Source organism: Pezoporus occidentalis, unplaced genomic scaffold (assembly GCF_034315485.1).
Source record: "Pezoporus occidentalis ecotype Australia unplaced genomic scaffold, CSIRO_AGI_Poc_V1 ctg37, whole genome shotgun sequence".
Taxonomy (NCBI): Eukaryota; Metazoa; Chordata; class Aves; order Psittaciformes; family Psittacidae; genus Pezoporus; species Pezoporus occidentalis.
The window spans coordinates 1146037-1170658 of NW_026915691.1; the positions used below are offsets into that span (position 1 = coordinate 1146037).

Consider the following 24622-nt stretch of genomic DNA (forward strand, 5'->3'; position numbering starts at 1 on the left):
GGGGTGTGGGAGCGTAACCCTCTCAGCGCCGGTGCCAGCCGAGTGGCCTTAATCATCAGCGCCAAAGAAAGAAAGGGGGAAAAGAGGCATAATACAAAAAGAAATAAAATCCCATTTTCCAGCCGTTCTCCTTCAACCTTCCCTATGGATTAGCAGCAGCCAGGCCGGGGGTTGAGCCGAGCTACAGCCCCTGCTCTCCTCGCTGCAGCCTGCTGCCGCTCACAACAATAATAACGGCGGCCGCGGCAGCCGGAGCAGCCGGAGCCGAGCCCCGAGCCGGGGCGGGGGGGGGGACCCGCGGAGCCATCCCCCGGCCAGGCTCCCAACCCCTCCGGGAGCTCACCCCCAGATTTGTGGGGGGAAGGAAAGCTCCGGCCCCCCGGCCTAGAGGTCCTGCCTCGTTTAAAGAAACCAACTCTCCCGTTGGGGGGGAACGGGAGTTGGGGGGGATGACGAACACCAACCCCGGTGGCTGCGGGGACCGGCGGCAGCCGCGACGCGGCGGGGATGGGCGTGCAGCGCTGTGGGCCCTGCGGCCGGCCGAGGTGGGTCCGAAGCTAAGGGGGGGGGGGGGGGAGCGCACCGTGCGTCCCCCTCCGTCTGCGGGCCGAGGCAGAGCTGGGGTACGATGCTGCGGAGGAGGGGGGTACCCAAAGCCGGACCCCTCCCCACCATGCATGGAGCCCCCCCACCCCATCCCAACTCCCGGCGTGCCCTCGCCGCTTCTCCAGCGCTGCCAGCAGCCGCTGCTTGGGAAGCTCCTACCGGGGCAGGCGGGCGGAGGAGAGAGCGCTGGAAACACCCGGGCCGGCCATCGCGGGGAGCCGGGGCTGGGGGGGGGAGGCGGCCCCCAAGAGCACCCCCACCCCCCCCCCCCCGAGAGGCGGGTGCTGCCGGCCGCCCTCCCCGGCGCTGCCTGCGCCCTCCCCTCTGATCATGTTGACATATTCACACGGCCCGGAGTACTAGTGATGCTTTGCTGCAGCGTTACAGTTTCCGACACCTTCTTTTTATAACTCGGCTCTGTCCCCCTTCCACTCGACCTGTCAAAACCACGCCTATGGAGCCTCACAATTGGTCCGAAAGCGTCAAAGAGCCAATCAAGGAGGCTCCAGCTCCCTTGTAACCCACAACACATCCATACAATCTGGTGCACGCAGAGCACAGACTCACAGGGAATTCTCAGAGCTGAGAGGCTCCTTCTCCCTCTCTCCCTCTCTTTCTCTTTTCCTCTCTTTCTCTTCCCCCCCCCCCCCCCCTTCCTTTCTCTTTCCCTCTCTTTCTCCCTCTCTCCTTTGCTGGAGCGCTGCTGGAGAGGAGACAGGAGTATAATTATTCCAGATTTTTTTATTTTTAAGGTAGAGTGAAAGAGAAAGAGAAGGGAAAAAAAAAAAAAAAAAGGAAAAGGAAGAGGGTGAAAGAAGAGATCCTGATGGAAATCAGGGCACCCTGACCAGCTCCTTCTTGGAGAGGGGGGAAGGCGAGGCAAAACCGAGATTTCCCTACAAGTTTTTCCTGCTGAAGGTTGCCCAGGAGCCTTCCTCGGCCGGCGAAGGGGGGGTGGGTTTGTTTTCTTCTCTCTGCTTTCCCTCCCTTCCCAGCCTCTGCTCTGCAGCCTGACCGTACGGAGGAAAGGTGGAGGGGTGGGGGGGAGGGGGGGGGGAGAGCCAGCCACCCAAAAAGAAAACCCAGCTTCGAGCCGTCACCCTCCGCCACGAAAGAAGAGACGGGGGATTGAGACTAACAGAAAGAAGAAGAAGAAGAAAAAAAAAGGGGATCTCGGCTTGTCCAGCCCTTCTGCGGCAACAGGAGCAGACAGCGAACCCGGTGGATTTCCACCCCCCCACACACCCCTTCCCTTCTTCGGCGTTTCTTTTCCAGCGCAAGGACTTCCACTCAGGACACACACAAAAAAAGAGGCAAACCGCAGAGACCGAAGGCAAAAAAAGCAGGACTAATAATGAACAATCCTGTTAATCCGCTGTCCCGAGGGCTGGGGATGTGCCCCGGCTCGGGAAGTTGTAGGCTGTAGAAGTTCTGCCTCTCCCCCATGTACTGTGCTGTCTAGAGCTTGTTTCCCCCCACCCTGTATTTTTTTTTTTTTTTTGGTGCTTTCTTGTTGTTATTAATTTTTCTTCTTCATGATGTGCTGTTAGAAACCACTCCGGGACTACTCCAGCAGTAGGAAGACCGAGGAGTGGAGTGGATGAATATACCGATGAGAGATCCAGTAATTCCTGGGACAAGCATGGCTTATCATCCTTTTTTACCGCACCGGGCACCGGACTTTGCCATGAGCGCTGTGTTGGGACATCAACCTCCCTTCTTCCCGGCTCTGGCTTTGCCTCCCAACGGGGCGGCTGCTCTTTCCCTTCCCGGGGCTCTGGCTAAACCCATCATGGATCAGTTAGTGGGGGCTGCAGAGACTGGTATCCCCTTTTCTTCCCTGGGTCACCAGGCAGCAGCCCATCTGAGGCCTTTAAAAACTCTGGAGCCAGAAGAAGAGGTGGAAGATGATCCGAAAGTGCATCTGGAAGCCAAAGAGCTTTGGGAGCAATTCCATAAAAGAGGCACGGAGATGGTGATTACCAAATCGGGAAGGTAGGTCTGGGTCGGGGGTTTGCGTCTTTCTTCTGTTTCCACCCCTCTCCCTCACCCGTCAGTCCCTGAGCACCCCACCAAGCTGCTCCAGAGCAAGGCTCTTTCACCGGCGGCTTTCTCCATAAAACTCCTTTCACCTGGAATTACGTGGAGTTTTAGGCAGCCAGAGATCCGAGCCCAACTCGGGCAGCAACACTGCAGGGAAAGGCTCTGCCACGAACCGGCCCTGCTCAGCGAGAGGGTCCCTTCGTGCTTCAGTAGCTTAATGCTACTTGGGGAAAACTGGGAGCAGAAAGAAAATCACTTGGGGTTGGAAAAGGAGCCGGCCTGATTTCAGCCCTGCTGCACGTAGGTTTTCTTCCTTCAGGAAGAAGAAGGGGGAATGAAGGAAAAATACTTTGGAGCGGCGGCTCGCTGCTGGCGAGGCAGGAGCTGCAGGAGGGCAGATAGGTTCAGTTTATCTGTCGCTTCCCTTATGCCTCTCTCTGCTGGGATCTAGGCGTGCATTTGTGCTGACTAATTCTAGCTGGAAAAGCACAAAAAGCTGCCAAAGGCACGCAGCGGTCCCGGCCCCGTAGCTCTCGTCCCTGCGGTCGTGAAACCTTCTCCCGGGAATGAATGAACCCACCCGGCTCGTCCATGCTTCGCGCTTCTGCCTTTCAGGGCTTTACCCACCTGAAATCCCTCTCTCTATTGACATCTGCTCTCTTTTACAACTCTACCTATCGCAGGGATGACACAGAGGGGGGGAAACCCCCTTTGCACTCTGGTGTTTCTCTAAGGGGCTTTATTAGAAACCTCCAAAACAACTCGCGTGTAATTTGCCAGGAAAATGACTCGAGGAAGCCACTCCTGAAAAGTCTTCTTAGATGGCCTTCTTCTGCCTTGCTGGAGTTGCACCCACTTGCAGGGCACCAGTTGCAGGCTCAGGGGAAAGAAAAACCAAACTAAGAGCAGCAAGGAGGGAAAGACTAAAACCCCCCTCGCCCATTTTACTGCTTTCCCGAAGTTTTCCTGTGTTAATTGTGGTCCAAAAGTTTTTGCGCGAAAGCCTCGGCCGGTGTTCAGCTCTCTTACATGTTCCAAAGTCATGTGTTTCCTTTTGAGATCGCTGAATGCCAACCGCTCGATATAATAAACAGCAAATTTGTGGTATCCTGTTGCACCTCGGAGCCCGGCCGGGTAGCGCGGTGCGGGATGCGGGCAGCCCCCTGCACACCATGGGCTGTCCCCGGCGGGGGGGAGCATCGCAGCCGCCCTGTCCGCCTCAACCGAAGGGGCTGCTTTATTTTCCCTCCTCTTCTGTAAAGTGAAAACATCCCCTCTGCGCTTCCCCACCGGTGGACTGGGTCAGAATCATGCGGAATAGGTATTTTATCGGGGTGCGAGCTGTTCGCATTTCTTTGTTTAGCAGGAAAATAAAGGGAGAGCCGAGAGCCCCAGCTGAGGCTCTGCGGGCTCAGGAGTGGCACGGAGAAGGCGCCTGCAGATTCCTAAGGAACACGAACCTCTCCCTCTCTGCTTCCCATCCCAGGGACCATTTTCTCCTGAAACTTTGAGCCGTTTGAGCAACCGTTTCGCTGTGGGCGGAGGAGGGGGGAGGCTTTTTGCTGCTTCGAGCTGAAGCGATTGCTTGATAGAAGCGCTACGGAGAATCAGGAGCGTCTTTAAACGCTGTAATTAACGATGTTTTATTTTCGTCTTGTCTTTTCTTTACACTCCCCCCCAAACCCCTTCCCTCTCTGCCCATAGGAGAATGTTTCCTCCATTTAAAGTGAGATGCACTGGACTGGATAAAAAGGCCAAGTACATTTTATTGATGGATATTGTGGCGGCGGATGATTGTAGGTACAAATTCCATAATTCCCGGTGGATGGTAGCCGGGAAAGCTGACCCTGAAATGCCAAAGAGAATGTACATCCACCCGGACAGCCCGGCCACCGGCGAACAATGGATGTCCAAAGTCGTCACCTTTCACAAGCTGAAGCTCACTAACAACATCTCTGACAAGCACGGATTTGTAAGTGCATTTTCCCCTTTGCTTTGCCCCCTCCTTACCTCCGGACCCCCTGCTCCAGCCAGAGCTGGGCCTGCAGCTCCCGTGGCAGGGAAATAGGGAATAACGCGCTTCGGCCTGGTTTACAGCAGTCCCTCATTTTTAGTGCTCCTGATGTCAGGGTGAAACGCTCGAGTTTATTATGTATCCTCTCCGTGCCATTCAGCATTAACTTTAGAGTGGTATATTCCCAGCACAGAGCAACTGGGTATTTGTTAGAGCTGTGGTGACTTTCTGTATCTATTTTATTTTATTTAATAAAGTCGATCACGCTTTTTAAGCATAGGAAAATGATATGTGTGTGTGTATAAAGGGCTTAAAGGCCTAAGTATGCAAACATTTAAATATATATTAATCTGGATAATGTAAAGCAAGCCGGAGTGAAAATAAACAGGGACCAAAATCAGAGGTCAAGTTGCCCATTCATGTCTATCCACTCCTTTACATTTACCGGGTGTGCAGAGATAAAAACTTACCCTAAGAGTGAAATCAAACAAACCTGCTGATAAGTGCTCTGACGATCCTTGCCATTTCTTTCTGTTCCTGGGCAAGCCTCCGCCTCGGAGCCGGGGGTTGCTGGTGGTGACCGCGGTCGGGGGATCTCTAATGTGCCGAAGATTGCATTTGCTGGCTGTGATTTGATTAGACGATACATTTTTGCCTTTCGCAGAAGGCCTTAAGTGGATTGGGGCGAGCAATTAGACCTAGTCAAGGCTCTCGCGGTTGTGTTGCTCTTGTAGCTGCTGCTGCTTTTTCACTTGGGTTTAATTTTTATTTCGTTTTTAGTTTCTTTCACTTCGAAATCAAAGCACTTTGCGGCCCGACCCGAGGCAGTTTTCTCCCCCTCTCCTAGGAGAGCTATGCTGGGATTTTTCCCCCTCTTTCCCCCTCCGAAAGGGCCAGCGGTTGAGCCTAACTCCGGCGAGCTGGAGCTGTCAGTGCTTTTTGTTGGCTGCTGCAAGGCGTGTGCGTGTGTTTGGAGTGTGCTCGGCGGGGAGGAGGAGTGAGTGGAGGAAGGAGAGGGAAGGCAAATTAGGAGGAGAAAGTGCCGGTGGCTGGGGGGGAAGTGCGAGGCGGGGGTGCTTGCTCCTGATGACCGTCTTCTTCCCCCCCCTTTCTCCGCTCTCTGCTGCCGGCCGCTGCTCCCCCACCCCCAGACCATTTTAAACTCGATGCACAAGTACCAGCCCCGGTTCCACATCGTCCGAGCCAACGATATTCTCAAGCTTCCCTATAGCACGTTCAGGACCTACGTTTTCCCGGAGACTGAATTCATCGCAGTGACCGCATACCAGAATGATAAGGTAAGGAGATTAAGAATGGATTTGTTTTACGTGCTTTGGCTTTTGAGAGAACTTTTACTCTGCATTGTTCCCTTAAAAATCGCGAAGCCCATCCCGCTCTTCTCCCTCCCCCCCCCCCCCATCCTCTCCTCGTCTTTCCCCCCCAAATCTCCTGGATCCAACTTCAGGAAGGAGCCGGGGGAGGGGGTCGGGCACCCTCCTAGTACTGACCTCGGGGAAGGCAATTAAAAGGGACGTCTGGGGGGTTGGGGAGGCCGTTTAGGGCTCTTAACCTTTTCATTTCACCGGTACCACTCCCCGGTATGTGGAAAGAGGTAGGATGGGGTGGGGGATCGCGATCGCTGCTCTCGGTGTGAATTTAATCTAAAATGCATCAGAAAAGGAAAAAAAAACAGGGAAAAAAGAGGATCAGCGCCGTGTGTCGAAAGACAGAGGGGGAGAGCAGCGGGGCTGGAGATTTTGTAATTCTTCCTGGCCTTTGTGCTGTTTTAGCTCCTTTAACAGCAATTGGCAATAAGGCTGGAGCGCACGTCTGGTTCCTATTATTATTATATTATGATTTTTTTTTTCTTTCTTGCATCCTGCAGTGTTTTATTATTTTTTGTGGTGCAGAAATATGCTCTGATCAGAGAGGGCTATATCTCGCTCGAATTTAGCTGCGAGGTCTGAAAGAGCCAGTGTGAGAAAGTTTTGCAGTGCTGCGGACGCTGCCTTCCCGTTTCTGCTGGTTTATTGTCGCTTGCGACCAAGGTGGTATATCTGGGAGAGTGGCAAATGGTGAATTTATGATAATTAAGTCAAGTGGAAGGAAGGGAAAGAGCCAAAAAAGGGGCTTTGATATTTTTTTTCTCCCTCCTCTCTATAAATTATAACTTTGCACGCGTATGCATTAAGCGCGGAGGGTCTGGATGTGCAGCGCCCACTCGCTGCAGCTTCCCGTCCCTCTCTCTCGCTGTCCCTTCACATCCTTCACTATTAAGGAGTGAAAAGGGGCGACTCCATCCCTTCTGCCCTCCGTTTCCCAAAAGCCGCTTCTCCCTCGGGGGCTCGGGTTATTTTCCTCTATTTCTGCGGTCGGGCGCTTGCAAGGAAATGGAAAGAAAATGTGTGTACAGAGAGTAGACTTTGCTTTGGGACTTATCAGCAGGGCTGTTCGCCCCGCTCTGTCAGCTGGGGCCGGCTTGGTTGAAGGACCGGAATGAGCATACTTGTCTGATTGCCATGAAATCGCCCGGAAAGCGACGGGCGGGAGTGGAGGGAGCCCTCGCCGGCCCGTCGGAAGGCACGGCCGGGATCACCTGGATTAAAACTCCTGCTGGGTTTTAGCAGTGGGTTTTCCTGCTCTTTGCTGATCGCGGCTGGAAGCAGGGGGTGAGGGGGTGGTGGTAACGCGGTGGCCGGTGCCGGTCCTGCCCTGTGCTCAGCTGCAGACAGGGATTTGCTTTTCCGTGTCCTGCTCTGCCCTCAAACTGGGGGGACTGCGGCACTTCCAGCCCGGTCCGGGACAGGGAGTGGAGCATCCCGGCTCCCGTTGTCCTTATCCCATTATAGCCACGGGAGCCCCGGCAGGGCTTTGAATCAGCTTCCGCTCATTGTATGCAGGGGCACGGGGTGTCCTGCACCCCCGCAGTCCCTCCAAACTCATGAAGAAACAGTCGTTCCCTGAATCCCGAGGAAAACCCCAAGCATCCACCGGAAAACTTACGTACTACCAACCCCCTGCCCCCAAAAATCAACTGGCTCCTGGCACCCCCAGCGCCCCAACGCACACACGGAGCATAATGCGATTATATAAAGTATTTTATTATAGCAAGGGGGATGGGGTGGGCATGATTCCTTTGCGGTTTAATTATGGCATTTAAAGAGTTTTAAGCACAGGCATAACTTGCATGGATCGCATTGCACAGCTCAATTAATTCCGATGCGGTGGCAGCAACACGGGGCTCTTTCATTGCCACCGCAGCCCGGGGTCACTGGCCAGCCCTGACAGGGGGTTGGGGATGAGCTGCATCCCCAGGGCTGGGGAAAAGAGAAGTTCACACCAAACCCAGGGATCTCTCCCCCTTCCCGTCCTGCTCCTGCTGGGATCCTGCAGGCGCTGGGGAGAGAGGTCTCTTTGCTGCTGGTTTTTTAACACAAAATCTCCTTATTTCTGCCCCAACCCCCTACCTATTTGTTTTTGTTTCTCTCCATCCTATAGATCACTCAATTAAAAATTGACAACAACCCCTTTGCCAAAGGTTTTCGGGACACCGGCAATGGAAGGAGGGAAAAAAGGTGAGTCTGGATAGATTATATAGAGGCGCCTCATTGGGGTTTTGTGGGTAAAGCTCAGAACTCGAGCAGAGGTCAAAATCACCTCGCCTTGCCTCCAAACCACAAGTCCCCCCGCCAAAATTCATACGGATCTTGGCATTAATCATGCCAAGCTGATTGCATGGGAATTCTTTCCTGCTTTCCATGCGGGTTTTTTGTTTTCATGGCGCAGGGAATGGCTTGCCAAAGGGCTGGTGGATTATTAAGCATATATCACAGGAGAAATAAGTTTTCCTTAGATTTTTGAGAGGGAATATTACATTATAGTATGTGGGACTGGGAAAGAGGGAGAAGGGAGGGCAGAGCTGATTGCCGGCTCAATCTCTGGTGTTTTCCTGGGGACTATATTGAAAAGCCTAATATATGGAGGAGAAACATGCAAATAAACTGTTGTGACAGAGGTATCTCGTGAATATGGAAATAATTAATGATGGAAGAATCTCTGTCTTTTACTGAAGGCAGCAGGATGCAGTTTGTGCCTCAGGTAGACAGATGGACAGGACTCGTTTTAATGGACTCCAGAATTCCATTTTTAATCATGGGGAAAATAGAGAAAGGGATGATTTTTGTTTCCTTTGATTGGGGATACGTCTTTATTTTGTTTTTATTTTAGCCATTTGCACTCAAGTTTCGATAATGAATAAATCTGTTCATTTCTCTTTTTTAACAACCACCCACCCCTTTTCCCCCCCCAAAAAAAAGGGGGCTTGGAAATGTAATGTAAAACAAGAGGCCTTTCTCTTTACCTAGCCCTGAGCCCGGTGCACACATACACACACACACATGCCAGCTCCTTGTGTCCGCCAGTGTGAAAATAGAGCCAACGCTGGAGCCACAGGACGGAAATGATTTCTAATTTCTCTCTAAATATAAATAGATTTTTACTCCGGGTTAATTGTTGGTGAAAAGATTACATAAAGTGCCTAACAAAATAACCACTTCCTAGCAATCTTAGCAACCATTAAGATGGCTCATATCTCTGGAACATCCTTGCCTTTTAAAAGCTAATCTCCAGGGAATGCTTCCCTCTTCCCTGCCTCTTGTCTTTAATATCTGCCTTTGCTGAGGAGTGCTCACTGCTTCCAAGAAATCTCCTCTCATTAGCAGCCAAGGCATTCCCCCCTCGAGGGGACCTTGGCCCTTCATTCCCCTAGTCATCCCCAGATAGGAACTCGTGAGGGATTGGGGAAGGGATGGGGGTCCCTGGGGTGTCCCGGGGTCTGCTCTCCCAGCGGATGCATGTGCCCATAGGAAGCAGCTGACCCTGCAGTCCATGCGGGTGTACGACGAGAGGCAGAAGAAGGAAAACCCCACCTCGGATGAGTCCTCCAACGAGCAGACGGCCTTCAAGTGCTTCGCCCAGTCCTCCTGCCCCGCCGTGCCTGCTGTCGGCACCTCCAGCCTCAAAGGTGAGAGCTGCGGCCCCCGGCTCCCTCCCAAGGAGAGCCTGAGCCCTGGCTCTGTGTGCAGGGGACAGATCCCAGCCTGTACCGCTGCCCTCCAGCACCCACGTTCCTTCATTGCTTCTTTCCTTTATCTTTCCTTCTTTTCTGTTTTCTCTCTTTACTGTCTTCTCTTTCTTCTAGCTTCTTTCTCTTGACCCCTTTTCCTCTCTCTGTCCTTCTTGCTGTTTCCTTCTTTCCTCTTTCTTCTTTCCTCCTTCTTTCCTTCTTTTCCTTTTATCTTTCCCGTTCCCCCTCTTTTCCTCTCTCATTCTCTCTCCCCACTGTTTCTCGCCTTCTCCCTCTCCCCCGGCCTCCCTCTCCCACTGCTGCACGTTCATTCCTCCCCTCCTTGGTTCAGAAAGGAGCCAGCTCCAAGTCAAGGGAGCAAAGACAGACCACGGGGCAAAAGTTCAAAACTGGAGTCACTCCATTAATATTCCTCTCCGAATCTGTTATTAGAGGAAGGATCTTTCCCCTGGATACAGTCCCGAACTTTGCTATAGAAAAGTCACCCTCGATTCCTCCCCGTGCGGTGTTGGGAGCTGTCTGCAGCTCTCTCCCATGTATTAATCCATCCAGGGGTTGGGGGGGGGAGAGCAGGGGGAGGAGGAAACAACCTCTTTTTTGTTGTTGCTTTACTCGTTTGTTTAAAGTCCTGCCGAGAGAAGGGGAGGGGAGCTGGGAGGGGACCCGAAAAGCAAACCAGAGCTTCGCACCTGGGGCGCTGAAACTGGGAGATGAAGTGCAGAGGAATCCAGCGAAGCCGTGCATGCGTTTAGGGAGGAGGAGGAGAAGGAAGGGGGTGATGGAGGCTGCTCTGTGTGCGTGTGTGCACCCGTGTTCAAAGTTTGCCTGTTAAAAAGGCTGAAAACTTGGGAAAAAGTTCTTGGAAGAGGCATCCCCGAGGCCCTCCAGCCTTGCTGGGGGACGGGGCAGACCCTACATCTTCACTGCTTCTCCAGCAGCCAGGAGACTCCTGGGCTGAGGGGGTGCCGATACCCCAGGCAGCCATGCCCCCCCCCAAAACCCTCGGCCTAAGGAGGCCTTCCTTAGGGCCGCTGCTTTGTTTCGCAGCCAGTTTTGCTGCGCTGGGTAAAAACTCGGGCTTGGCTTGGATAGGGCGGGGGGTAGGAGTAGGGGGTGTATTTATTTATGTATAGAATAATAATAAAAGGAAGTATTTACACCTAAATCTCTGGCCGGCCAGGAAGTCTCTCTGCCCCCCTCCCCAGCCCGATGGGGATTTAGGGACGTGCAGCTCCGGATCCCAGCCCCGGGCTCCCTTTGTCTTGCAGATCTCTGTCCCAGCGAGGGAGACAGCGATGCAGACAGCAAAGACGATCCCTTGCTAGAAGCCAACGAGACGAGCAAAATCAGCACGACCACAGCCACCACCTCAGCGCCTGCCAGCTCCGCCGCGGCCGCGGGAGACGACCCCCGGGACAAGGGGGGCAGCCCCTCTAAAAGCCACTTCTTCCCCAGTGACTCAGCGGGGAGTCGGAGCCGAGAGAGGACGGAGAAAGCCCCTCCGGACTCCCGGCACAGCCCGGCTACGATCTCTTCCAGCACCCGGGGGGGAAGCCTGAGCGGCGAGGAACTGAAAAGCCCCCTCAGGGATGGTCCCAAAGTAGATGAGAACCGGCTGCTGGGCAAAGAGCCCTTCGCCCCCCTCACGGTCCAGACCGACAGCACGGCCCACCTGAGCCAGGGACACTTGCAAAACCTCGGCTTCCCCCCTGCCCTGGCCGGCCAGCAGTTCTTCAACCCGCTGGGGAACGGGCATCCGCTGCTGCTGCACCCTGGGCAGTTCGCCATGGGGGGGGCTTTCTCCGGCATGGCCGCCGGGATGGGCCCCCTGCTCGCTACCGTCTCCGGGGCATCCGCCGGTGTCTCGGGACTGGACAACACGGTCATGGCCACAGCAGCAGCCCAGGGACTCTCGGGAGCATCGGCGGCTGCTTTGCCTTTCCATCTGCAGCAGCATGTCCTGGCTTCTCAGGTACGGCACCCCCACCCCGGAGCAGGGGGGCTCCGTCCCGGGGAAAGGGGGGCAGCAGGGCACCAATGTGAACCCCTGGAGCTCTTCCGTTCACACTCTGCCCCCGTTGTCCTCTAGCTCCTGTGACACTGCACCGGGGCTTTTTACCCTCGCCCCCTTGTCTTGGCAGCCCCCCCGGCCCAGCAAGCAGCTCTACGGAGTGAGGCTGCCCCATTGGGGGAAGGGTGGGGTGTGTATGGTTGTACCTGTGGGGCCAGAGCATTTCACCCAGTGAAAGAAAATCTCCCTGCAGAGAAGATGAGGGGAGACAGCATGTCCCTTGTCTGATTTTGCCCCTATTGGGCCACGACCTCCCCACAGAAGGGTCTGCCTCGGGGGTCCGGATGGTTTTGGCCTCGGCACTGGGAAAGGATGGGTCTGCATCCCCTCCCGTGGGCAGCAGCTTGGCCACTGTCAGCTCTCCCAGTGGCGTGTGTGTGTGGCGGGGATGCCGGCGTGGGGGTACCGTGGAGCATCCCCCGAAGGGGGGAGAAGTGCAGGCTCGTAACCCTTTCCCTTCTCTCTCCTCCCCCGTCCCGCAGGGCCTGGCCATGTCTCCCTTTGGAAGCCTCTTCCCCTATCCCTACACCTACATGGCAGCGGCGGCCGCCGCCTCCAGCGCCGCCTCCAGCTCGGTGCACCGGCACCCCTTCCTCAGCGCCGTGCGTCCGCGGCTCCGCTACAGCCCCTACCCGCTGCCCGTGCCCCTGCCCGACGGCAGCAGCCTCCTCACCACCGCCCTGCCCGGCCTGGCCGCCGGCTCCGGCGAGGGGAAAGCGGCTGGGCTGGCCGCCAGCCCCGGCTCCGTGCCCCTGGACTCCGCCTCAGACCTCACCAGCCGCTCGTCCACCCTCTCCTCCGGCTCCGTGTCCCTCTCCCCGAAACTGGGCGCAGACAAGGAGGCGGCCACCAGCGAACTGCAGAACATCCAGCGCTTGGTCAGCGGGCTCGACCCCAAGCAGGACAGATCCCGCAGCGGCTCCCCGTAACCCCCCCCCTCCCTCCCCGCCTTCGGGAGCTCATTTCAAATCAGTCTCGCAGTGCACTTTGTTTGAAAGAAACCACATCCTCCACCCCGCGAGTGTTTGGGTTTTGTTTCGTTTGGGGTTTTTTACCCCCCGCCCCCTTTATTTTGTCTTTTTCTTCCCCTTTATTTTGGTTTTTTTTTTAATATAAAACCCCCCAGTGTTGTGTGCGCGTTTATCAACTAAAAGGTATCTGGTGAAGCAGGGGAAGGGGGTGAGGCGGGGCGGGGGGGGGAGAGAGGGTTAAGGATGGAAGAGTGGAGCCGGGGTGGGAGAGCTGGGTCGGAGGCTGCTCGCAGGGAGCGGCCTGGCTGGGCCGGGTCACCGGTGGGGTTGTGGCATCCTCTTTTCTTTCTTTTTTTTTAATTTTGATTTTTTTAAACTGTGTAAAAACAATCCCGAAACGAACCAAAAACCGGGGGAAAACAAAAAAGAAAAAAAAAACAGGAAAAAACCCCAACCTTAAAGCAAAAATAAAGAAAAAAAAAATCAAACCAAACGTATGGATAAAAAATAAGCAAGAGAAGTGATTCGTTTTTTTTTTTTTTCCCAAAAGAGAAGTGTGTAAGTAACTCGCATATCGGTTCTTCAACAGTTGTTTCCTGGGCGGGTTGTGAACGACAACCCCCTTAGTCAATATTAAGGGAAGCTGTGTGTTTCAAATATCGTTGTGATGCCTGAGAGCCAGCCGGTGGCTGGTTTTGCATGTTCCATAGTAGTCTGCTTTTTCTTTGGGAGGGGGGGTGGTGTGTTATTTTTGATTTCGGTGGGGTTTTGTTTCTTTTTGAATGCTCGTTTCAAATCCCAGGGAAAAAAATATTATTAATAATAATAATTAAAAAAAAACAACAAAAATAAGACCTACCTTAAACCTTTCTCCCTGTAGCAGCAACAATAAGAAGTGTAGTTGGAAAGAGAAAAAGAGGTGAATTTATTTTATCTCCAACCCTCTAGCTTGACTGTAGGTTTATCACAGCTTTCCCTCTTTAATTGTATATGCAATAACAAGGTTTAAACATGCTGAGAAGAAGAAAAGAGCGGACACTATTATTAAAACAAAGTATTTATGTAATTATTTGATAACTCTTGTAAATACGTGGAATATGAATACTCGAAATTAAACTTTAATTTATTGACATTGTACATATCTCTGTAAATACGACTGCAGCCGTCTTCTTTTGTTCCTCTTCTGGTTTTATTTTTAGTCGTTTTCATTTCAAGTTCGTAATTCCTTTAAACATACACCCCGACCCAGAGGAGAAATCCCCCCGTTTCTGAGGGCTCACGTTTTCAATCGGAGTTCACCCCAGCGAACCTGACCTCGTCCTCTTGTAAAGGAGCCGAACGCAAAAGGCAAAGCAGAAACAAGCAAAATTAATCAAAGACCTTTAAAAAAGAAGAAGAAGGAAAGATTAAAAGGAAAGGCGATGTGCCATGGTAGCTTTTAATCCTCGATTTCTTCAGTGTTCAAAGCGCTACTTTCCGTATAGGATATCAACAGAAAGTTATACACACGACAACAGGCTTCTCCAGCGGCTTGAGAGACAGGAAAAAGACGAAGATTCTGAAAGTGTCTTTACTTTGTATTATTTTTTCCCCCATTTCCTTGGTGTGTCTCAAAAGAAAACCCCCAACCAACCCCACGATGGAGTTTTACTACTGTGCTTATCGTTGTCTTTGTTTGAGTGAGTGCATATTTTCTTGGCTTGAAAGTCAGGTGCTCAGAGCTGGTTCAAAGGAAAAACCAAAACTAATGAAGGTATATTTTGTGTTATATAAATGTTGAGAAGTTCTTGCTATTTCTATTTTTTTTTTCTGTATTTTTCCCCCCCTTTTAAAAGTCACTGAAGTTTCAATAAATTTTTATTGAAATGTCTTGGGCGTACTGTGAAATGCCTTCACCCCAACCCTCCCCAACGTGCCTGGGAGGATGGAGGGGTTGAAAGATATATATCCCTCGCCTGCCTTTCTCCTCCATCCCCCATCCCAATATTAAGCTATTTCTCCTGGAAGGAGCTAGTACGAACCAGTCGGGATGGTGTCGTTTGAATTGTTGGTGGGAAAGTACGAGTTTTAAGCAAGCTGTTTAATGTACCTTTTTCTTCCTCATCCCTCTCGCTTTTAAAGTCGATCCAGAGGCTACTCAGTCACCTCTTTTAATGGAACAATATTAAGTGGCGTTTGAAAAGTTAATGAGAAAGGCTCAGCTATGCTTTTATCTGTCATAAATTAATAACGCAAAAGTGAAGAATTAGAGAATCGATCGGTTAAATTTTAATGCAGAGCCCTCCTTGAAAGTTTCCAGGTAAAGTGCTCGGGAGCTGCTGGGCTCGTTTTCCCTGCCGTCCGGGCAGAGGAATTGGCTTTTCCAGTCACTTATCACCTGGAAATCGAGGAGTTTGTTGTTTTTTTCCTCCCTTGGTTTCGCCCCTTCTCGCCCTTGGGCGAGATATGTTGAGATTAAGTAGAAAATAGCTGGAACGGGGGCAGGCATCCAGGCTGGACCAGTGGCCTGGGAGGTCACTGAGAAGAGAACTGAGACCTGGCAGCTCCTGCCTGTATCTTTGCCAGCCCATGAGCACATCCTTTAGCACAACATATATATTTCTCTCTGCTAAAGAGATTCCCCCCCGCCTCCCGTCAACAGTTAGTGGCCCATATATTGGAAAGTGATTCATCCTCCGCCAGTAATAAATATTATAAGGATGTACTTCCAGCCTGTATCCTGTTTGATACTCGGCCCTTGGCCCCTGCACCGGCGAGATAAAGCGAGCTTCGGTGGGGGAAAAAGGAGAGAAAACTCCGATTTTTAACAGGTCCTCAAGCCCCCCCTGCACATCAAATCCAGCTCAAGTCCCCTTCATGAGGGGACGGGACCCTTCCCATTTCAGCTTGGTGGGTGTGTGTATGTTAAACTCGCGGTGCTTGCAGGGGGGGAAAGGTTTGGGCTGAGCGGGTGGCCCATATTGATGGCTACTGGAAGTGCCACCAAGTGCGACTGCAGCTGATGCTCTGGGCCAGGTGGGGTTTTAGGGATAGAGTCTGGTAGAAGAAATAACTCCCTTCCCCATTCAAGGCAGCCAGCCTTCGGCCTGCACCCCACAAGCCGGTTTCCATCGGAGCTGTGCCCCCCCCCCCGGGCTGTACAACCCTCCTCGCTTCGCCTTCAGCCTCCTCCTCCTCTCTCAGCTCTGGCCTCAGGGGCAGCGTAGGGGCATCTTTCCAGTGTTACAGCCCTTTCCAGCCCCTCGCTGCCATTCTTTGGCTTCAGGAGTGATGGGGGAACCCCCCATTCTCTCCCCGCCCCCCAGTTTCTGCCCCCCACAAATCTCTCTTACACAGGGAGAGTGGTTGGAGGGGGGGACGTGTGTTTGCAGTTGACAAATTCGCTTCTGCTGTTCAGAGGAAAGCAAACATCCCCCCCCCCCAGCACCCCTCTCTCTCTTCGCCTTCCCGCCGGCCCTGGAGCCCAGTAGCCGCTCCGCAGCCCCGGGGCACCGCAAACCCGGAGTTTACGATTTATTTCCCTTTATCATTATATTTTTAAAGGCTGAGGGTGCAGCTTGATTGATTTAACCCCCTCCCCCGGGCCTAACGCTGACCTCCCCCTCCCCATGCCCTTGCAAGAAATCCGTGTACCGCAGGTGTAACTCTGACTTGCAAATGGCTTTATCTCTTGTGTATCTTATTTGTATATAGTAACGTTAATGAGTAACTCTTGTGGCGCTTGTGGATGGAGGTAAACAGCGAGCAATCTCTCTGGATTATCCTGTCTATTACTCACCTGGCGCCTGTCTTGATATCCTCAATGGTTTTATGGCTGATGCAGGCGACCCGGAGCTAGTTGGGGGGGGGGGTCCGGCCTCTTGGGAAGGGGGGGGGCTGCGGGGCACCGGCGCCACCTCTCGGGCAGCCCGGGCAGTGCGGAGCGGACCTGGGGCACCCATCGGTAGCTTCGAGGATGGGGGGAAGATGAAGCGGTCCCGTGTCGTTCCCCCCCCTCCATCAGCCCCCCGGTGGGGCTCGCTGTGGGCTTTGCTGGGTTTTAACGCACGGGAGGTTTAGCCCCGAGTCCAAAGTCTCTGGGAAAGCAGGAGAGGAGCGCAGGGCTGGGGCCGCGGGCACCGGTACCGAGCCCCCCCCGCGGGGCCCGGCCGTGCAGGCAGCAGCCACCGTCCTGCCGGGCCACGCTCCGCTATTAGTTAATTATTGATCGATTACAAGTGAAAATTTATGAGCTGTGTCCCGTCCCGTCAGCTCCCCCCCCCGCCATGCTCCAGGCCCCCTCACACGCTCCTGCCCTCTGCAAACACTCCGAGGGAGGCGGGTTGTTGGTTTTGGCCTTGACAGCTTCCAGGAATATGAAATATTGAAGCCTTTCGGTCGCTCTCCCGTACCCTGGACTCCCATTTTTTCTCCCCCCCCCCCCCCCCTTTTCCTTTGTCTTCCCCTTTCTATTCCTGGTCCCAGCTTGAGGGGGGGGGGAATTGTCTCATTGTGGCCGGGCCCCCTCCCCACACGCAGCCAGAGCGCCAGGCCTCGCAGATCAAAGGGACCTCTCCAGCTTCCGCACAAGGGAAGGTGGTGGTGGGGGGGAATAATAAAAGGTTGATTTCTTTAACGATTGGGTTTTTTTCGTAGAAGTCTTGGAAGCTGGGAGCATCCAACCTCCTCCCTCGCCCCGGGCTGCAGGATTGCACCGGGAAACGATTTTGGGAAGGCAGAAAGGGGGGCTGAGGAGAAGGGAAGAAGGGAAAGAAAGAAGGGGGGGGGGCTGGAATCGGAGGAGCTGCTTGAAATTTAGCAGCCGTGTGTCTGCCGGAGCACACATCCCATCCCGGGGGGGAGCGGGCTCTGAGCTGCCCAGGTAGGCAGCGGGACCCGGGCCGTGCACCCCACCAAATGCCGTCACAAGAGCCGGGTCAAAGTGAACCCGCAGCGTCTTGTTGGGGGACCGTTGTGGACGCGCAAAGAGCGCACCCCCCATTTGAGCAGCCCGGTGCGAAGCGGTGACCGGAGCGCGCTGCTCCGCACACGGACACGCAGTGCCCTGGCTGAGGCACGGACAGACGGACGGGCGGATCGGCTGTTTGTTGTCTCGGGAGGGTGAATGGTCTGATGTGGCGATTGCCTTGAGGCGCTGGTGCTTGACGGGGCGGCGACGAGCGGCCGCGCACCCTGCGGGGACAGCCCGCTCCTCCCCGGTCCCTGTCGCCCAGGCCCGGGGTGGGAGGGTGGGAAGACGACGACAGCGGGGGCACCCGGCCGGGCGGATCCGTGCTGGAGGCGCCGGCACGGCGGGGCCGGGGTGAGCTTGGGAAGGGGGGGAAACGGGGCTGGAAAAACACCTCCCTCCTTCGGCACCTACAGCACAGAACCCCCGTCACCGGGGGCACCCCCGAGCCCTCACCCCCGCCCACAGGCTATGCAGGCACATAGAGGGGAACAAACAGCCCCACGCGGAAACATTCCGGCTCGGGTAGCAGCGTGTTATCGGCCTGACCAGCCGAGCTGCCCGCAGTACCCCAACCGAGCACCTGAGCCCCTCGGATTGCGAGCGGGGAGAAAGAGCCACCGGCTCCAGGGAGCCAAGTGTGGGTGGGTGGGTGGGTGATGCATGGGGTTGGTTTGGGGGTTTTCTTCTCTTCCTTTTCCTTTTTTCCCAGCCTCAAACTTCCCACGTGCTTCTCCCCAAACCCCGCTTTATTAGTGAACAATTAAGGCGTGTAAAAACACGGCGAGGCGAAGCCCTTAGCTTGAAGTGGCCGTTCAAGGCGTTATTTATTGTAACTCCTGGCTCCGGTTCCTCGTCCCAACTGAGGCCGGAGCTGCGGGGCTCGGGAGCTGCGTTCCCCTCTCCCGCTGTTTCGGCGGAGCTCAGCCCGCAGCCGCCCCGCACACAGCATCGTTGGGTTTTTCCTTTACCAATGCACTTTTTTTTTGCCATTTATTTACTTTTTTTTCATAATTTAAAAATTTATATTTTTTTAATTATTCTGGAGAAAATACCCCTTTTCCTTAACGCTCTCATCCAAAACAGAGTCCAACCTCCAGCGCAGGTAACCCTGCCATAATTCCTGCGGCATTTCACGTTGGTCTCACTAAACTCAGCTTCCCCCTCACTCCTTTTAAATAAAGCCCTTAATAGAAGGGCACTGAAAAAAGGAAACCAAGCGGGCTGGGCTATGCGGAGCCCGACCCGACCCCCTCCCAGGGCAGCCCCCCTCTGCCCTCCTCTCCCAAGCCCTTTCAAGCTTTATTTCCTTGCAAGACGCCAAAGCGCCGCAGACAAAAATTACGTTAACAAGGAAATTGGCTGGGCTGAAAAAGCCAGGGATGCTTCCCCGCTCCAGACCTGCTCCTTCCTCTGAAGGTACGAGCGGAAGGTGGGCGCCAGCTGAGGAGACTGGGCGGCCGGGCTGGGGCATCCCAGCGGCTGGACTGAGGGCTCGCTGGGATAAGGAACCCTCCCTTAGGTCAGGGAGGAAACTGGAAGGATTTGCCCCAAGCTGTCTTGTAAAGCGCGGAGGAACGTCCCTGATTCCTCTGTGGGGACGAAGGAGGTCCCCTCTTCACCACCACCCCCCCACCGCGCTGTGTGCTCCATGGGAAACACCGGGATCTCGTGGCAGGATTATTTCCATTCTGCGGGGAAACTTTTTCTAGGTTCTCTCACATTTATTTTTCATAGGTTTCTGGAAAATTAATTCCCCCCCCCCCCCAGCTTTCCTTTGCTATCCGTTCATGGCCTTCCCCGCAGATTTTTGTGGGGCGCTTTTTAGCTCCTCTGCTCTTCTAAGTCTTATTTCAGCCGGTTTCCATTTTTCCCGACTCCGAGCGAAAAATAACAAACGGGGAGATAAAAAAAGCCCCAAACCTTGAATACAAACAGAATCCGGGTCAGGAGGTTCCCCCGCTCCTCTGGCTGGAGCGGGTGGGGGTAAGGGCTGCCCCTAGGAAAAGTGAAAAGCTTGTTTTAATGGGCGGTCATTGCTAAATCTCACCTTAGGGCCAAAACGACTCGCGACCCATTGCCCTCCTTACGATGTATTTATTTGTCTCAGTGGCACCAGCCGTCAGTCATTAGTGGGGGGGTTAAGCCGGGAGCCGCACCACGGTGGCGGCGGTGGTCCTGTGGCTCTTTGGTTTGTTTTGAATATGATTTCTCCACAGGAACCTGTTCAGAAGCGATGGAATAACCTGTCCCGGGAGGGCTCCCGGGTGAACCACGGACGGTGAAAACACGCGGGAGGGGAGCGCTGCTGTTTCGGTCTGAGAGAAGGGGGTGTTGGTTTGCACCCCGAAATGGTTCCTCCAGGGAAAAGCTGCGGGTTGGGCCAGCAGGGACTCTATTGACTGCACCGATATCCCAACGTTCTTAACAATGACCGAGAGGAGCAAAATAACCCCCAAAACCCAGCTGCAGCAGCGGCAGCCCGAGCCCGCGGGTGAGCTGCCGCCGACCCGGGCCCGAAGCAGCCCTGGTCCCCCCCGTCTCTACCGGCTGCGTTAGCGAAGGCGCATTTCCCCCCCTTACAAGCCACTGCAGAACCCAGATCTCCTCCGTAGCTGCGCATGGCTTTATTTAGCTAGAGCTGTGTCCGTGCGTAATGTGCATAAAGCGCTAAGCAGCTTTATATATTTCAAATATTTATATAGCTCAACTGCGTATATGTACGTGTCGTTATATAAAGATAATGCAAAGACATGAGGCTGTGCGCGCATTCTTTACGCTTTGCACAAGACGTGTGCGGTGTGAGGCACCGGGCACGGTGTTTCCCGGCCCCCGAACCCGCTCACAACCCTTCCCGGCTCCGGGCCAGGCTTTGTCGGGGTCTGTCCCGCCTGACCGAGCCCAGCCGCACTCAGGCTGGGGCTGGGAGGCTCTAAATGGTGTGTATGGTCTCTGTGTCCCGGTTAGCTTTGCATTATCTTGGCTATCTCGGGTCCTGAGTAAGTTCATCTCTGAAAGCAGCTGCTCGACGAGCAGACCCGGGCTACCTCGCCACTCCCGGGGCAGCTCTGCGGGTCCTTCGCTGCCTATCTCGGCTCCAGGAAACGGGGAGCATGTTGGACCACATTCCCCGCTCCGCTGCCGCCCCGGTGCTTTTCCAGGCGGCTTCCTGGGTTGTTCCCTCTGCCAAACATTTACCCGGGGGCAGGGTGGAGAAGAGAGATAAAACATGAATTTCATCCTTAAATCTCATCTTTCTCTCCCCCCCCCTCCTCCTCCTCTCAACCTCATCCCAGCTTTGCATCCTGCTACTCCAAGATGCTTCCAGGAGGTGGGACTAGCGGGGAGGGAGCGCTTTCCAGCTCTGCCCGGCTGACCCCGGACCCGGGCCAGAGCGATGCGGGCGGGGGGTGTCCGGCCTCCCCCCTTGCCTCCTGCCACCTTGAACTCCCGGAACAATGAAATCAGGGAATCATGAATTCACGGCAGGACCGGGATGCTCTTTGCAGGCAGCCAGCAGGTAGAGGAGGAGGAGGAGGAGGAGGAGGAGGAGGACGGTGCCTTGATGCTGGGGGTGTCCCCCGCGGAGGGGGTCGCTCCCGTTCCCGGTGGCGCCTTTAAGCCGCTCCTGGAGCGCCACCTGGTGGGAGCTGCCTGGCAGCACAGCAGGGCTCGGCTCTTGGGGTCCCTGCAGCCGCTGCCCCCCCGGGAAGCGCCTCCCTATGGCTTGGAAGGGGAGCGGGGTTGTGCGGAGCATCCCCAAGGGCCTGGCAATGAGAAGAGCAGAGGATGCAAGGAGCAGCATTAAGAAAGTGTTTCTTCTTCAGCGCCTCGTCTGGAAAACCCACATTCCCACCCTTCTCCGGCTTACTTACAGCAAGGAGGGGGCTGAGAGTGTGTGTGTCCAAGATCGCCATCAACTCTGGCACGACGGCAACCGGTGGCTTCAGTGGCCTCTGAACACAAACCCTGGTGCTGGGTGTTGGGTGGGAAGCAGCGTTAGGCCTGGCATTTTAGTAGGAAACCTGCCAGAGTTTTACAGGTGTGTGTGTAGCTGCGCTCTGAGAGCAGGAGAGCTCTTAAAATGAGCCATCACCCTCCTGGGGATGCACCGGTGGGCTGGTTTGCATGGCACAAGCCTGCCCTTGCTTTGTCTCTGTTGCCCTCCCTCACATATGCACGTGTGCTGAGCTATTTTGCTTCCCTGTTTTCGGCTTTTCCCATGTGCTAGCCTCACCACGTGCTCGCTCATACACTCATACAGCTGTGCATGAGCATGAAATGGATCTTTTCCTATTTTGTTTCAATTTTATTCATATTCTTCCAACTTGTCTTACACTTTTTGCTCTTTTACACACACACAGAGCTATCCTTCATGAGCACATTGTCCTGTTACATCCATTTTTCTGCCTTCTCCCTCATTGCAAATCTATTCCGCCCCAGAAGCTGCCCTTTTGCATGAAACACTTTGCTCCAGGCCAGAGATCAACTTGCTTTGGTGGAACTGGGGGACACTAAAATGTGAGAACAAGGATGTAAAAGCAGGAAGACAAGCATCAAACTTCAGGGTAAACAATGGGAATGATATTGATTGCCTTTTAATGTGCAGTGGTCACACAATGGGGAAGAAAGCCTTCCCAGGGAAAGAAGAAAAGACACTCGCCCCTCTTAAGGAACTGGTGGCAGACACGTGTCAGTGATGAATCTTCTGGACCAGCGCAGAGGGAACCTTATCCCTGTGTTCCTGGAGGGAAGTGGTTTTCCAGGTCTAGCAGAGCTTCCTAAGAAAGTGCTGTCCTACTTTCTGACTGTCTCTGACGAGGGATGAGGAATGCCCATTGTCTGCGCCCAGGCTGGTGCACGCTCTCATTAAGGCCCCTGAACTGTGTGTGTGCACATCTGTGGCCGAGCTGTTTGGCAGGGAAAGACAGGCAATTCCCAGGTTCCAGCAGCATGAAAAGCTTCTGAAGGACCTTGGAGCTCCCAGTGCTTCCAGGAGCGGGGGATAGGGAAGGCAGGATGATGGTCTGAGGCCTGTTTGGTGAAGCTGTGCGACCAGACCTCCAGGGAACACCACAACTGCAAGGGCAGTGATTTCACAGGATTAATTTGAGATGTATCAAAGTAACCCCGCTTTGCTCTTTGGGTGTCAGGTTCTGATCTGAATTGACAGGGGTTAGGTAATGTGGAAACCAGCCACCCTGCCTTTCCTTAATGAGTTATCTCAAGTCCAAACCACTTCATTTTCAGTAAGGAAGGGTGTAAGGCGCAAGGAAAAGTGTCAGGAAACGTGAAGGCACAGCTGCTCTTTCCACTTGGGTAGCAGCTATCAGTTTGAATAATGGCTATTCTGTTCAGCTCCTTTGAGAGGAGCTTTGGGTCTCTCCAGCTCCTTGCTAGGAGCAGACACAGTGATTTATCATTTATTTATGGGATTATAACCCTGTTCTATGGGTAATCAATTGCTGCTTTTCTCAACTTCCTCTTAAATCACATCACCCTGGTGCATTCATGGGGGGAGACCACTCCAAGTGCACAGAGGTTTCCCTTCAGAAAGTATTTCCATCAGTGTTAGGTGTTAATGTGAGTAACTGATGGAGAAATAACAGCCAAGGTCTGGTTTGACCGCGTACTCTGGGGCTGAGTGAGCACCCTCGTACCCATGCCCTGAGGACATAGCGATGGAGGGTGATGTTTTCCAACCTGCTTTCATTGCAGGGATGGTGGCTTTGGGCACCGTGCACCGATGTTCTCTTGCACTGAAATGAGTTGTAATAGAAACAACACCCATTCTGGGGCTGAACTCTGTTTTTCCTGCAGAAATAGAGGGGGGAGATGCTCTCTAAGCTCAGACACCAAGGAGCTTTGAAGGCTGCTCTTTATTCCTAGCGCATCACTTGAACAATCCCCCTCAAATACCTTCCCACCCTTGAGCAAGACCTGACATGTCTCCAGCCTCTCGCTGCCTGCTTTGGCAATAGGGCTTCTCCTCATGCTGTAGACCCTGGGCTTTGCACTGGTGCAAGCCATTACAGAGCAGGAGCAAAGGGAACCAGCTGTGATTGACTAAGTCTAAATTAAGGTGTGAACTTACTGCAGGGAGGAAGAGGGATCTGAGTCTTTATAAGCTTGGTTCAGGCCATGAAAGGGTCTTTTCTGGATGGCTACAGTGTCAAAGGAGCTGTAAGAGGCTGTTGAAAGCATCTGCCGAGGTTGCAATGAGGAGCTCTGGAGGTAGGAGACTGTCGGAAGCAATGGGGATGTGGTGTGGGCACAGTGCTGTTAACAGTTGCTGTGTGGTTTCTTTGCTGCCTTTAAGAGCTGTGAGGAGGGTGTTTTGCTGTGTTAGATGTGCCTTCCTTGTGGCTCAGAGGGCTCCAGGGCCTTGGCGCTCTGGTTTCTGCTTCCGTGGGGACTGGTGTGTTGAGCAGAGAGCCAAGCAATGTGATTTACATGGAAGTGAAGTGTGAAGGAGAAAGATGCTCTGTGAAAATCTGCAGTGTCTGTGTGTGAAAACCTGGGGGGCAGGAGGTGTTTGGGTCTGGTAGAAGCTTCTTATGGTGCTGCTTCTCCTCCCTGGAATGCTGAATTGCCTGGGCCCTTCAGCTGATGCTGTGTTTGCAGGCTCCCATCCCATGGCTGTAAGTGCTAGTAAGCCAAAGCATTAAAGAACCCAGGGGTCCAGGTTTTTCCATGATGCCTATGCAGTTATCCAGCTGGTTTCCTGCTCTGATGAGGCTCTTCCAGACCTCCTTTCTCATGTCTGTGGGACTAGAGCTAAGCCAACCTGAGTTTTGGTCCCCAGGTGCCAATGTGTCCTTGAGGAGAGCTTGTAGCCAGTCTGCTCTGCACCTGAAAATGGATGTGGAATGATTTGAGCTAT

General features: G+C 53.9%; 1 protein-coding gene across 2 annotated transcripts; it reads left to right on the top strand.

Annotated features, from left to right (window-relative positions):
* Window positions 1–888: 888 nt before the first annotated feature.
* TBX3 (T-box transcription factor 3) lies at window positions 889–14661 on the top strand. Of its 2 annotated transcripts, XM_062631142.1 has the most exons (8): window positions 889–1560; window positions 2157–2601; window positions 4354–4621; window positions 5815–5961; window positions 8162–8238; window positions 9529–9686; window positions 11018–11721; window positions 12303–14661. In XM_062631142.1, the coding sequence occupies exons 2-8, from the start codon at window positions 2207–2209 to the stop codon at window positions 12747–12749; spliced, it is 2196 nt and encodes a 731-aa protein (XP_062487126.1). In that variant the 5' UTR covers window positions 889–1560; window positions 2157–2206; the 3' UTR covers window positions 12750–14661. The 2 variants fall into 2 exon arrangements, with proteins under 2 accessions (XP_062487126.1, XP_062487125.1); XM_062631141.1 differs by having other exon boundaries at window positions 889–2601.
* Window positions 14662–24622: the final 9961 nt, after the last annotated feature.